Here is a 13,803-nt window from a genome sequence, read left to right as displayed (position 1 = left end):
TTTTTTTTTTTTTAATTTTTTTTTTTTTCAAAAATTGTAACAAAGATTTTTTTTTTTTTAATTTTAAAATTTTTTTTTTTCGGGTGTGAAATTGTGTGTGATTGTATATATATTAAATAAATTATCTATATTTTTTTTTTTTTTAGATAGGTAAAACACATAAAAAGACATAAAATGAGTCAATCATCGACAAGAAAAAGATTGATTCAATGGAGTCCACATAATAAAAGTTCATTTATTGTTGGTTCAAATGATTTAAGATTATATAATTTTAAATTTAAAGATAAAAATGAAAAAAAGAATGAAAATAATATAAATAATAGTAATCAATATAATCAGAATAATCAACAACAACAACAACAACAAATACAGCAGCAACAACAACAACAACAACAACAACAACAACAACAACAACAACAACAACAACAACAACAACAACAACAACAACAACAACATGATATATATTCACCAAAATCTATAACATCAAAATATATGGAAACTTATAATTTTGATATAGAATATCCACCTGATGGTAAGTTATTCTAACATTTTATTCCTCTCATTATTAAACTAACTTTATTATTATTATTATTATTATTATTGATTTTAAAGATTGGGTACCACAAGAAAAGAAAACAATATCATTAATGTCAGTTAATTCAGATGTTCAATTAATGAAATGTATGGCATGGTGTCCAGACGAATCAGATACTAATTTAATTGCATGTGGTTTAACAAGTGGTCGTGCAATTTTAACAAGTTTTTCATCAGTAAATAGAATTTTAAAAGAATTAGTACCAAAACATACACGTTCATGTAATGCAATCTCATGGAATCCAATCTATACAAATCAATTAGCAGTTGGTTTAGATAAAGTAAGAGGTGATTCTTCAACTTTAATTTGGGATATAAATTATTTACAATCAACAACTTTAAATAATCATCTTCATAAAAATAATAATAATTATATTTCAAAACTACAACAACAACAAAATAATATTGACCAACCATATATAATGTAAATATATTTATTTATATTCTTTTTAAAAGTTATTATTATAGTTTTATTTACATTTTTATATTTTTTAGATCACAAATTTCAGATAATAGTTTTAGTACATCAACAGATTATACAGATACAATTTATCAACCAATTTCAGAATTTACACAATCTGAAGCAACATTAGCATTAGCATGGTTGCCAAGTAAATATAAATATATATATAATATATAAAAAATTAATAATAATAATAATAATAATAATTTAATATATTTTAACTAATAATTGTTATTATTAAAAAAAAAAAAAAAAAAAGATAATCCATCATGTTTATTAGTAGGTACAGGATCAAAATGGTTAAAACTTTATGATATTAGAGATGTAAATAGTTCACAATCAGTAATGGCACATCAAAAATCAGTGAATGGAGTTTGTGTTGATCCATTCGATTTCAATAGGATAGCAACGATGAGTGAAGATAGTCATATAAAAGTATGGGATCTTAGAAATTTAGATGATCCACTTATAATTGTAAATAGTAATTGTAAATCCATTCAACAAATCGATTGGTGTCCAACTAGATCAGGTGTATTGGCAAGTGTTGGTAAGGATAAATCATCCATTAAACTATGGGATATTAAAGCACCAATTGAATTTTCAAAATCACCAAAATTGGAATCCACCACATTGAGTACTGGTGGTGGTGGTAGTGGTAGTAATACATCAAATAATTTAAATAAACGTTCAACAAGTAATAATAATAATAGCCAAGATCCAATCAATACAATTTCAAAACCAACTAAAATTCATCATTCATCCGATGTAGTTTCATCTTTCTCTTGGCATCCAACAAATGAATGTCGTATGTTAACTGTATCCTATTCTGGCGTTATTGATGTAGTTTCTTTAAATGAAAATATTCCAATCTCTTGGTCACCACATGGTGGTATTTGTTTTTCATTTGGTAATAATGTTTTAGAAGGTCCAACTAAAGGTGAAACTTTAGAACCAAATATTTTAAATTATAAAAAGTATATAATAATTAATAATAATAATAATATAATTAAATTATAATGATTATTAATAAATTTTATTTTATTTAGTTTAATTAATGATGGTAGATATGAAAAAGATATATCATCAAAAATTAAAGAGAGAGCAATTTTTGGATATAGTGCAAATGTTGAAGAGAATATAAATTTAGCAAATAAAATTAATGATGAAAATATAAACTTTTTATGGAAATGGATTCAAAAAGTTCCAATACAAATTCAAAATTTTAAGAGAGAATCATCATTAATATCAACTCCAAGTATTTCAACTACAACACCAGGTGGACCAATAACACCATCAGCAACAACAAAAACAATAATAAATAATAATAATAATAATAATAATAATAAAAATATTAATAATAATATTAATAATATTAATAATAATAATAATAATAATAATAATAATAATAATAATAATAATAATAATAATAATAATAATAATAATAATAATAATAATAATAATGAATATAATGGAATTTATAATATTTTAATTGAAAAAGATATTTCAACGGTTGAATCATCAAATGGATTTGTAATATATAAATCACCAAATAGAAATTTATGTTTATCAATTTGTGGTTGGGGATTTAATCAAAGTTTACCATTGGAGAATATATTATCAAGATTAGAAAAGAGTGGAGAATATGAGAGAGCTGCAGCAATTGCTGTATTTCATTTAGATATAAAAAGAGCGATTTTAGTAGTAACAAATGCAACTTATAATATTCATCCAGTAACTCAAACTAATCATCATGGTCATTTAATGAGACAAGATCGTGAATTTAGTTTAAAACTTTTATCAATTGCTTTAGCAGGTTTTGATGGTAGTTCAACAAGTAATAATAATAATAATAATAATAATAATAATAATAATATTTGGAAAGAAACTTGTAAATCAACAGCAAAATCATTTATAAATCCATATTTAAAAACATGTTTAGAATTTTTAGCATCAAATTCAGATTCAAAGGATATTTATTCAATCATTGAAGATTCTAGAATTAATTTAGATGATAAGATAGCTTTCTCTTGTAAATATTTAGACTATCAAGATTTAATTCATTTTGTTGAAAGAAATACAATTCGAGTTATAGAATGTGGTAATTTAAAGGGTGTATTATTAACTGGTTTAACAGGTAGAGGTGTAGATTTATTATCAAATTATATCGATAGAACTTGTGATATTCAAACGGCAGTTTTAGCAATTAGTTTGGTTGTACCAAAATTCTTTAGAGATAAAAGAGTTTCAAAATGGTCTTCCATCTATAGTGATCTATTGGATCAATGGGAATTATGGCATGAACGTGCAATACTCGATATTCAAACTAGAATTAGTGGTATCGATCAACCACCAACTCCACAAATCTTTGCAAAATGTGGTTTCTGTCAAAATTCTTTTGCTTTTGAATCAATTAGTGCAAGTTCAATCGTTGGAAGAAATGCAAGTAGTAAACCAAATTTCAAAGCAAAAGTACCATTTTGTCCACATTGTAAACAGTCATTACCACGTTGTTGTCTTTGTTTATTACCATTGAATTGTATGGTACCAACACCTGAATTTAAAAAATCAAATACTACAATTGGTAGTGGTGGTGGTAGTATTGCAAGTAGTGGTGGTATAAATAATAGTGGTAGTATTAATAATCCAAATGATTCACAACTTTGGTCAAATGGTTCTGAACCTTTTGAAGATTGGTTCACTTGGTGTCAAACTTGTAGACATGGTGGTCATTCTCAACATATTTTAGATTGGTTTAAAGATCATTCAATTTGTCCAGTTACTTCATGTGATTGTCGTTGTAGTCAATTATAAATAAATAAATAAAAAAAATATATTAAAAAAATAAAAAATAAAAAAACATAATAAATAAAATAAGAAATAAAACAACAAAATTGACCCCCAGGTCTTTTTCTTTTTTTTTTTTTTTTTTTATTTATTTATTAATTTTATTAAGAATAAAAATAAGTAGTTTGTTGTTTATTTCCATTATCCCAAATGTTATTTAAAGTATACTGGTAAGCAACAGTGAAATTTGTAATATAGTATGTAGTAAATTGAACAGATACATTATCACCAGATAATAAAACAATAGTAAAATGTTGGTTTTCATCATTTAAATAAGATAATAAGTAGTTAAAATTTGGGTATAGTTGAGTAACAGGAATTGATAAAACATTCTCACAATCATTGCTATTTTCTTGGAATGAAAATTGACAAATGTCAAAAGTGTCTGTTTCAGGGTTACCATAAAGTAAAAATAATTCTCCTTGGTCATTTGTAAATAATAGTTGTGAAAATGCATTCTCTAAATTATTAATTGATTTAAATGTTTCTAATGAATTTTGAATATTATTAACATTGAATGAAAGTAAATTACAATTATTTGGATTACTTTCACTTGAATATAAAATATACATTTTATTAAAACTATAATCAAATGAATAAATTGATGTATCGTCAATCATATAGTTATAATCATATGTTGGGAGTGAATTTATGGTTGTAAAGTTTGTATTGAAATTGTAATCAAAAAATGTAATTGATTTATATTTATTGGTTGATACAGACATATAAATATTATTATTATTATTATTATAAAATAATTGTTGAGCTTTTGTTGTAAATGTTGGTAATATTGAATCACTTGTACCAAGTATTTGAAATTCACCACTTTTTATATCAATTGAAATTAGGCTTTTAAATCCACATAATACTTTTGCATTCATTTGATTTTCATCAATTGAGACAATTCCATTAATTGTACAATCTAAAATTGTAGTTGAATTGGATAATAGTTCATTATTTATTGGATTAATTACATAAATAATTTGACCAACTGATGGATTCAAATTCGAAGATATTGAATAAATTAATTGATTTGAACAATCAATAAAACTAATTAAAAATATAATTAAAAACAATTTAAATATTAATTTTACAAACATTTTAAAATAAAAAAATAAAACAAACTAAAATAAAAAAATTTAATTTAAAAATGTAAAATAAAATTATTTTTTTTGATTTTTTAAATTAAAACAAAATCATCATCAGATATTTTTTTTATTTTTCACCATAAAGTTCTTTTGATATTTTTTTTTTTAAAATTTTTATCAATGGAATAAGATATTTTTTTTTTTTTAATAATAGAATCAATTGGAAGATTATTATTTTTTTTTATAATAAAAATAAAAATTTTTAATTTTCATTTACAACTCACATTTTCATATATTCGTTTAAAATTTAATTGTTTTTTTTTTTTTTAAAAAATTAAAATGAAAAAGAGATATAACATCATCACCCATTTTACAAATCTTCGATAACATTTTTTATCAGATTTTATATATTAAAAAAATTTATTTGTTTCAGGTGGGTTATGAATACTTTTTTTTTTTTTAATTCAATAAAAAATAAAAAAAAAATTATATTTATAAATAAAAAAAAAAATAATAATAATCAATTAAAAAAAGAATGATATTTAGTAAGTTTTATATATTAGAGAATAGAATTAAATAAAAAAAATAAAAAAACTAATATTTATATTTAAAATAATAAATAATAGAATCGTTTATTTTTTCACTTAAAATTACTATGGAAAGATCAAAAATAAATTCAAACAATAATGAAATTCCCAACAAAACAATTAATTGTATAAGTTTAAAGAGTTGCACTTTTACAAGACCAAATTTTTTAAACTTTTAAAAAAAAAAAAAAAAAAAAAAAAAAAAAACATCCTCTCGAATTGGTCGACTTAATAATATAAAATTAAATATAAAAATCAAATAAAAAATATAAATATATATAAATTGATAAAAATTAATTTAAACAATTAAATTTATTCCATAATTTTTTTTTAAATATGTTTGATGATGATGTTTGATTGAAAGTTAAACTCCAATCTGTTAGCATCTAAATTGAAATAATTATCACCATCATTATCAAAGAAAAAGTAAAAATTTACACGATTGTGTCGAGATGCCCAGTCTTCTTTTATGAGAACATCTCACCCCAAACACCAAATATTCCTGGTTTCCACATCCCTAGTTGAATACTGTTACTTTACAATTTGAGTATCAAATTTAAGAATTGGATCTTAATAAATGATTTTAATATTCGGGTGGTGGTTAGTCAATTAAAAATTGATTTAATTATTCAAATTATAATGGAATTGTATTTTTTAAAGAAAATCACTTTTTCAGGACCAAAATTTTTAAACTTTTAAAAAATAAAAAAAAAATATCCTCTCGAATTGATAGACTCAAGAATATAAAAGTAAAATTAAATTTATTTTTAAAAGTTTGATTTAGAAGTTTAGATTTAAGTCATATCTAAAAAATCTAATCTATTAGCATCATTTCAATATTTATCACCATCATTATCAAAGAAAAAGTAAACATTTCTAAGGTGATGATGTGCTGCCCAGTCTTCTTTTTTGAGAATAACAGAATACATTTCACCCCAAACACCAAATGTTCCTGGTTTCCACATTCCAAGTTGAATACTGTTTCCTTGGACAACTTAATAAGTGTAGAATCATATTTAAGATTTGGATTCTTTTTACATACCTTACCAGAAATATCACCACATTTTATGCCATGGAATCAGATTTATCATAAATTCTTACAGCTCTATTAAAGAAAAAAAAAAATATTAATTATTATAAATATTTTTGTATACAACTTAAGGATACCATACTTCTCCCAACTTTTTTTGGTTGACAATAATAGCTCTAAAACAACCATCTGGAATTGTGTTATCAACATTAAAGGTTGAAAAACAATGTACTTGAGGATGATAGTTATGTTTTACCCCATAAAGCTTTTCTTTTAGTGCTGGACTATCAATTGGTTTGCTAAAATCAAAAAAAGTTGCATCTCCACCTGTAAGGGACATCTTTTATAATTAATTATTATTATTATTTAAATATAATTTTTTTTTTTTTTTCTTTTTTTTTTTTTTTTTTAAACAACCCATGCGAATATTTATACTATCTTTTTTTATTAAAATTTAATAGTTTTTTTTAATTATTTTTATAATTATTTTTTTATTTTTTTTTTTATTTTTTATTTTATTTAAAAACACACCCATTAAAAGAAAAAAAATAATTTCTAAAACTTTTTTTTGTTTGGGGTTTGTCATTTACAACCATGGGGCACATGGATATAAATTTTGATGTTTTCAGATAATTATTTTTCTGAATTTGGAATTTTTATTAACAGACAATTGTGCGATCTTTGAAATTAATTCTAAAACAAACAACAAAAAAAAAAAAAAAAAAAAAAAATTATTTTTAATCCAAAATAAAAATTTTAAAACTTTAAAAAAAAAGGGGTGTAAACAATAAAAAAAAAAATTATAATTTTTTAATATCTAAAAAAAAGGTTATTACCTTTATTATAACACAAAATAAATTTTTGGAAAGCTCAAGAATTTTTAAATAAAACACATAAAAAAAAAAACCCAAATTTTTTTGGGTTATTAATGTTGGTATGTTTTCATAAGAAAAATGAATTGGTTAAAAATAAATTTAAAGTAATTCATTAAAAATTTTATTTAATGAATTCTAATGGTTGAAAATAAAAAAAAAAAAAATAAAAAAAAAAAGAACTTTTGATTATAAAAAAAAAAAAAAAATTAAAATAATATTTATTATTTATTAAACTATTACCCTTCATAATTTAAATCTAAATAAACCTTTCAAAAAAAAAAAAAAAAAACGGTTAACCAATATCAATTAATTTTAATAACCTAAATAATAAAAAAAAAAAAAAAAAAAAAAAACCAATTAAAATAATATTTATTATTTTTTTAAACTAATACCCTTCATAAATATAAATAAACTTTTGAAAAATGATTTACCAACCAGTATCAATCACCTTTAAAAAAAAAAAAAAAAAAAAAAAACCCCCAATTCACACCAGTCAAAATTTCTACAAAAAAAAAAAAAAATGGTGTGGCTGGGGAATTTTATGATTTCATTGGTGCACACAGTGCAACGTGGGCAATTTTTAAAATTTTCACCTTTTCATAACTAATCACACCAAAAAAGTGTGTATTTTAAACGTTTTTTTAAATTGAATTTAAAAAAAATAAAAAAACAATTTTTTTTTTTTTTTTTTTTTTTTTTTTTTTTATTTTCAATATCTGTTATTTTTTAATTTTTTTTTTATTTTTTATTTTTTAATTTTTTTATATAGATAGAATTTATTTATTTATATAATTTATTTTTATTTGTATGTGTTTTGAATATATAATAAATAGTTAATTTTTTTTTTTATACAAAAAAAAAAAAAAAAAAAAAAAAAAAAAAAAAATGACTAGATACAAACAACTTGGTGACGATAAACAAGATGATGAAAATCAGCAAACTAATAATAATAATTTAAATGAAGAAAATAATTTAAATAATAATAATAGTAATAATAATAATAATAGTAATAATAATAATATTGATAATAATAATAATGAAGATAATCATAATGAGGAAGGAAGAATTTTAAATAATAGTAATACTAATATTCAAAGACCACAAAATATTTTAACATCAGTAAGAAGCCCAGAGCTTTATTATTTACCACCTAAAAAGATATCATTACCAGGTGATAGCTCACCTTCAACACTATTACATCAATCATTAAATAGTAATGGTGCAGGTGGTAGTAATGCTAGTAGTAATGCTAGTAGTAATATTGGTAGTAAATCAAATACACCTATGTTAATATCAACCAATTCACCAAAATTAACCAATAATTCAAGTTCACCAATTAATATTTTAACAAACTCCCATTCAAATTTAATGAATAGTAGTAGTGATATTTATATAAGCAGTAATAATAATAGTAATGGTTTTCCACCATTAAGTTTGGATAATCATTATCAACAACAACAACAACAACCAAATAACAATAAAAATAATAATAATAATGATGAGTCAATAACAGTTGAAGAAATGAAAGCACAACATATTAAAAATAAAGAAGATTATGATACTATTAACTTTATGAATACAATTAAACAAATTAGAACATTTAAATTTGAAAAAAAACATAAAAAAAAATTACAAAGATATTTATATAATTTAGTTCCAATCATTGATTGGTTACCAAAATATAATTGGAAATCTGATTGGAAAGGTGATTTAATATCTGGTATAACTGTTGGTGTAATGGTAAAATATTAAAATTTTAATTAATAATAATAATTTTAATTTTAATTAAAATAAAAATTAATTAATTTTTTTTTTTATTTTTTTTTTTATTTATAGCTTATTCCACAAGGTATGGCTTATGCATTGGTTGCAAAATTACCACCAATTTATGGTTTATATTCATCTATTTTACCAGTATTAGCATATTGTATATTTGGAACATCAAAACAATTATCAATGGGACCATTTGCAATCATTTCATTGTTGGTATCAGAAACAGTTACAGGTGTTGTTGGTGCTGGTAATACTGATGAAGTTTATCATGTTAGTGTAGCTATACTATTGGCTTTAGTATGTGGTGCTATGCAAATGTTTTTAGGTTTAATAAGGTTTGGTTTCGTTGCAAATTTTTTATCTGATCCAGTTCGTACTGGTTTTACAAGTGGTTGTGCTTTAAGTAAGTAGTAATAAAATAAAATAAAGAAATAATAATAATAATTTTAATACTAATATTATTATTATTATTATTATTATTGTTTTTATTATTATTATTATTTTAAAAAAAAGTTATTGGTAGTAGTCAATTAAAACATATATTTGGATATGGTGTTGAAGAAACCAATTTTTTATTATTATTAGTAATTAGATATTTAAAAGATATTGCAAAAACAAATTGGTGGTCATTTTTATTGGGTATAATTGGTGTTGTATTTTTATTGGGTATTAAAAAGTTGAATGCAAGATTTAAATTAAAGATACCAGGACCATTGTTGGTTGTTGTAGTTTTCACATTCTTTTCATTTATTTTAAAACTAGAGCAAAGAGCACATATAAAGGTGGTTGGTGAAATTCCATCCGGGTTTCCATCACCATCATTCCCATTGGTACGTTATAATCAATCATTGTATAGTCAGAATGAAGGTGTGGACGGGTTACCACTACCACCCAATACCAATTGGTTTAGTGTTTTAATTCAATTGATACCAGGCTCATTGGTATTAACATTGGTTGGATTTATAAGTAGTATTTCAATTGGTTCTAAATTTGGTGAGAAATATAATTACATAGTTGAGCCTAATCAAGAACTTTTTGCATTGGGCGCCAGTGATTTCTTTGGTGCCTTCTTTTTATCGTTCCCAGTGGGTGCATCATTATCAAGAACAGCAGTAAACGCACAGAATGGTGCAGTATCACAAGTTTCGTCATTCATTTGCACGGTTATCATTGTAATTAGTGTTTTCTTTTTAACACCAGTGGTGTACTTCTTACCAAGGGCAGTTCTATCATCGATTGTAATCGTTGCAATCATTGATTTGGTTGAATATCAGATGGTATTTGATCTTTGGAAAGTTCATAGAAAAGATTTACTCCTATTTGGTATTTCATTCCTTTCAACTACAATACTTGGAATTTTACAAGGTATATTAATTGGTGCAATCGCCTCTTTATTAATGATTATCTATCGTAGTGCTTATCCACCATTTGCAGTATTGGGTCGTTTACCTGGAACAGAGATCTATAAAAACATTAAACGTGTACCAAAAGCTGAAACTTTCAAAGGTGTCCGTATCGTTCGTATTGATGGTTCAATTTATTTCGCAAATTGTATGTTTATAAAGAAAAAACTAAGACATCACGAACCATTCTCTTTAAAGAGTGGTGACCAAAATCATGGTAGTCAAGAGGATATCATTTCTTTCATGACAGATAGTGAGGCTGAAAATGCTTACATTGATGATGATGAACCAATTGAAGTTGATATCGATGGTCATAAGATTATTGGTGCAATTATCATTGATTTCAGTTCTGTGAATGATATAGATTCAACTGGTATTCGTATGTTGAAGGAATTAGTATCAGATTTTAGAAAGAGACAATTGGTAATTTATTTTGCATCAGTAAAAGGTTACGTTAGAGATAGTATGAAAAGAGGTGGTGTAGTCGATCATTATGGTGCCGATCATTTCTTTTGGACAATTAATGATGCTGTTGAACATCATCTTTTCTTATTAAGACAATCAAAAAGAAGTAAAGAACTTTCAAAATCTCGTTCAATTAATAATAGTTCAAATAATGTTATATTTAACAAACAAATTCAAAATAATTCAATTTTAACAACAACAACAACAAATATTGATAATGATTTTGATGATGTTGTTGGTAATGCTAGTGGTAATATACCATTAATTAATTTAAAGAAAATTTAGTAATATCATTTTTTTAAATAAAAAAATAATAGTTATTATTATTATTATTATTATTATTATTATTATTATTATTATTATTATTGTTTACATATTATTTTGTTTTTTATTTTTTATTTTTTTTAATAAGCATTTATAAATTTAAAAACATAAATAAATGGTGGATAGTCTGATGGTGATACAAATGGTACAGTTATGTTAATTCCTTTTGGTTGATAAGTTTCAATTGTAATTGGATTTTTACTTTTATAACCGAATAATTCAACAATTGTAGATTTCGAACCAATGATTTCATTAAAATTAAATACACCATCTTCTGGAAAATAATAACTGAAAGCATAGATTGCACCTGTCGTAGTATTTGTAGTGAACCAAATTGATTGAGTTTGATTTTGAATTCTCCAGGGAGAACTACCATAAATTGATTCTCCATTAATTGATAAGAATTTACCAATATCATACAAACGATCCACCATGTTATTTGGAATTACACCTTCAGCATTTGGTCCAACATCTAAAAGGAAATTACCACCACATGCAACTGTTTCAACAAATTCTTGAATTAAAATAGTTGAATCTTGGTATGCCTCTGCTGGTTCATTTTCATTATAACCATATGAACTACCAATAGTTTGACAATTCTCCCATTTATGTGTAACCAAATGACCAGGCTGCCAATTATCACCACCCGTATAAAACCCACCATCAACTCCTCTTGTCTCTTTACCCCATCTATCATTTACTACAACTGTTTCTTTAACTGGACTGTCACTATATAACCAACTTAAAAATTCTTTTGAACCCCAATAATCTGAATATTGCTTTTTTTTTTTTAAAAAAATAAAATTAATATAAACTAATATTAAAATTCTATGTATTTAATTATTATTAATATTTATATATTTACCTCCCATTCACCATCAGCCCATACTATATCAGGTTCATATTTTAAAACTATATCTCTTAATTGATTTAATAAAACTTCTTTAACATAGGTGTTTTGAGTTGGTGGGTTACCACTCTTTTTATCGGCCAAGTATAATGGGTTAAACCACTCATATAATGAATGATATAAACCCATATGAAGACCTTGAGCTTTAACAGAATTGGTTAATTTACCTACAATATCAATTCCAGGACCATTTTCAACAGAATTCCAACTCCATGATTGATCACTTTTCCAAAGTGTATAACCTTCATGATGTTTTGATGTTAGTACAACATATTTCGCACCAGATTTTTGAAATATTGATGCCCATTCATCTGGATTGAATAATCTACAATTAAACATTGGTGCAAAATCTTGATATTGAAAGTGTTCACCAAAATGTTGGTCTTGCCATTTTTGAGTTGTACCATTATCATTTACTAAATTATACCAATACCATTCTGCATAATCATGGGTTGCAAATGCTGGAACACTATAAACTCCAAAATGTATAAAAATTCCAAATTTAACTTGATCATACTATTTTTTTTTTTTTTTTTTTTTTTTTTTTTTTTTTTTTTTTGTGTAGTTGTCAATGTGTAAATATAAAAATATAAATAAATAAATTTATATTTTTTTTTCAAATAAAATAATTTAAAAAAGATTTGTTAATACCTACCCATCCAGGATTTGGTCTTGAATTTAAATCTATTCAAAAAAAAAAAAAATTAATAATCGATAACTTTTTATTTTTATTTTTTTTATAAAAACATTTATTTTATACCTGTCCAATTTGCATTGTAGGATTGAGACTTAGTATTTGAAATAAAAAATGTATTTAAAAGTAATAGCAACAATGTATACTTGTTCATTTTTTAATTTTATAAATTTAATAGAAATAATTTTTTTTTTTTTTTTTTTTACTGAAATAATGGGGTGTTTTTTTTTTTTATTAAATTTAAAAATTTTAATCATTTCAAATAATAATTGTGTGTGGGGTAACCTATTTAAATTTTATTTATTTTGATTTAATTTTTTTTTTTTTTTTTATTAGTGTGTAGACTGACCACATTCACCACTGTTGAAAATGAGAAATAAACTGAAAAACAATTCAGTCTTTTTAAATTTTACCTGAATGATAAAAACGATTTTACCGTCCCACCACACCCTGATTTAAACAATCTTTTTTTTTTTTTTGTTTTTTCTTTTTTTTTTTTTTATTTTTTTTTTTTTTTTGAATTTCTTTTTTTAGAAATAATTAATAATAAATATTTTTTTATTTTGCAAATCCTTACAGATTGAATGGAATGAAAATCATAGATAATTATTTAATAGTGATTTATTATTCTCCATAGTGCACGAAATGATCAAAATTAGAAATAACCAAATTCATCTTTCAAATATAAATTTACTATTTTCAAAAGATAAATTTGATAACTCCACAATATTGGTCATTTCGTGGGCTGTGGTC

The 13,803-nt window shown here is 23.3% G+C and overlaps 7 protein-coding genes across 7 annotated transcripts; 3 read left to right on the top strand and 4 right to left on the bottom strand.

Annotated features, from left to right (window-relative positions):
- Positions 1 to 174: 174 nt before the first annotated feature.
- DDB_G0276673 (hypothetical protein) lies at positions 175 to 3,868 on the top strand (the record flags this gene model as incomplete). The annotated part of the gene is made up of 5 exons (XM_637931.1): positions 175 to 532; positions 613 to 1,018; positions 1,090 to 1,205; positions 1,317 to 2,031; positions 2,104 to 3,868. 5 exons carry the CDS (start codon positions 175 to 177, stop codon positions 3,866 to 3,868), a joined length of 3,360 nt encoding a protein of 1,119 aa, XP_643023.1.
- Positions 3,869 to 4,005: 137 nt separating this feature from the next.
- On the bottom strand, positions 4,006 to 5,001 carry DDB_G0276671 (hypothetical protein; the record flags this gene model as incomplete). Its single annotated transcript, XM_637930.1, has 1 exon — positions 4,006 to 5,001. The coding sequence occupies one exon, from the start codon at positions 4,999 to 5,001 to the stop codon at positions 4,006 to 4,008; it is 996 nt and encodes a 331-aa protein (XP_643022.1).
- A 523-nt stretch (positions 5,002 to 5,524) lies between these two features.
- On the top strand, positions 5,525 to 5,755 carry DDB_G0276669 (hypothetical protein; the record flags this gene model as incomplete). Its single annotated transcript, XM_637929.1, has 2 exons — positions 5,525 to 5,534; positions 5,616 to 5,755. 2 exons carry the CDS (start codon positions 5,525 to 5,527, stop codon positions 5,753 to 5,755), a joined length of 150 nt encoding a protein of 49 aa, XP_643021.1.
- A 654-nt stretch (positions 5,756 to 6,409) lies between these two features.
- DDB_G0276667 (hypothetical protein) lies at positions 6,410 to 6,541 on the bottom strand (the record flags this gene model as incomplete). Its single annotated transcript, XM_637928.1, has 1 exon — positions 6,410 to 6,541. The coding sequence occupies one exon, from the start codon at positions 6,539 to 6,541 to the stop codon at positions 6,410 to 6,412; it is 132 nt and encodes a 43-aa protein (XP_643020.1).
- Positions 6,542 to 6,733: 192 nt separating this feature from the next.
- Positions 6,734 to 6,946, bottom strand: DDB_G0276665 (hypothetical protein; the record flags this gene model as incomplete). The annotated part of the gene is made up of 1 exon (XM_637927.1): positions 6,734 to 6,946. The coding sequence occupies one exon, from the start codon at positions 6,944 to 6,946 to the stop codon at positions 6,734 to 6,736; it is 213 nt and encodes a 70-aa protein (XP_643019.1).
- A 1,420-nt stretch (positions 6,947 to 8,366) lies between these two features.
- Positions 8,367 to 11,407, top strand: DDB_G0276663 (hypothetical protein; the record flags this gene model as incomplete). The annotated part of the gene is made up of 3 exons (XM_637926.1): positions 8,367 to 9,221; positions 9,318 to 9,657; positions 9,768 to 11,407. 3 exons carry the CDS (start codon positions 8,367 to 8,369, stop codon positions 11,405 to 11,407), a joined length of 2,835 nt encoding a protein of 944 aa, XP_643018.1.
- A 119-nt stretch (positions 11,408 to 11,526) lies between these two features.
- Positions 11,527 to 13,204, bottom strand: DDB_G0276661 (hypothetical protein; the record flags this gene model as incomplete). Its single annotated transcript, XM_637925.1, has 4 exons — positions 11,527 to 12,225; positions 12,312 to 12,872; positions 13,012 to 13,040; positions 13,117 to 13,204. 4 exons carry the CDS (start codon positions 13,202 to 13,204, stop codon positions 11,527 to 11,529), a joined length of 1,377 nt encoding a protein of 458 aa, XP_643017.1.
- Positions 13,205 to 13,803: the final 599 nt, after the last annotated feature.

This window comes from Dictyostelium discoideum (genome assembly GCF_000004695.1).
Source record: "Dictyostelium discoideum AX4 chromosome 2 chromosome, whole genome shotgun sequence".
Classification (NCBI taxonomy): Eukaryota; Evosea; class Eumycetozoa; order Dictyosteliales; family Dictyosteliaceae; genus Dictyostelium; species Dictyostelium discoideum.
This window is presented reverse-complemented; position numbering and strand designations above follow the sequence as displayed.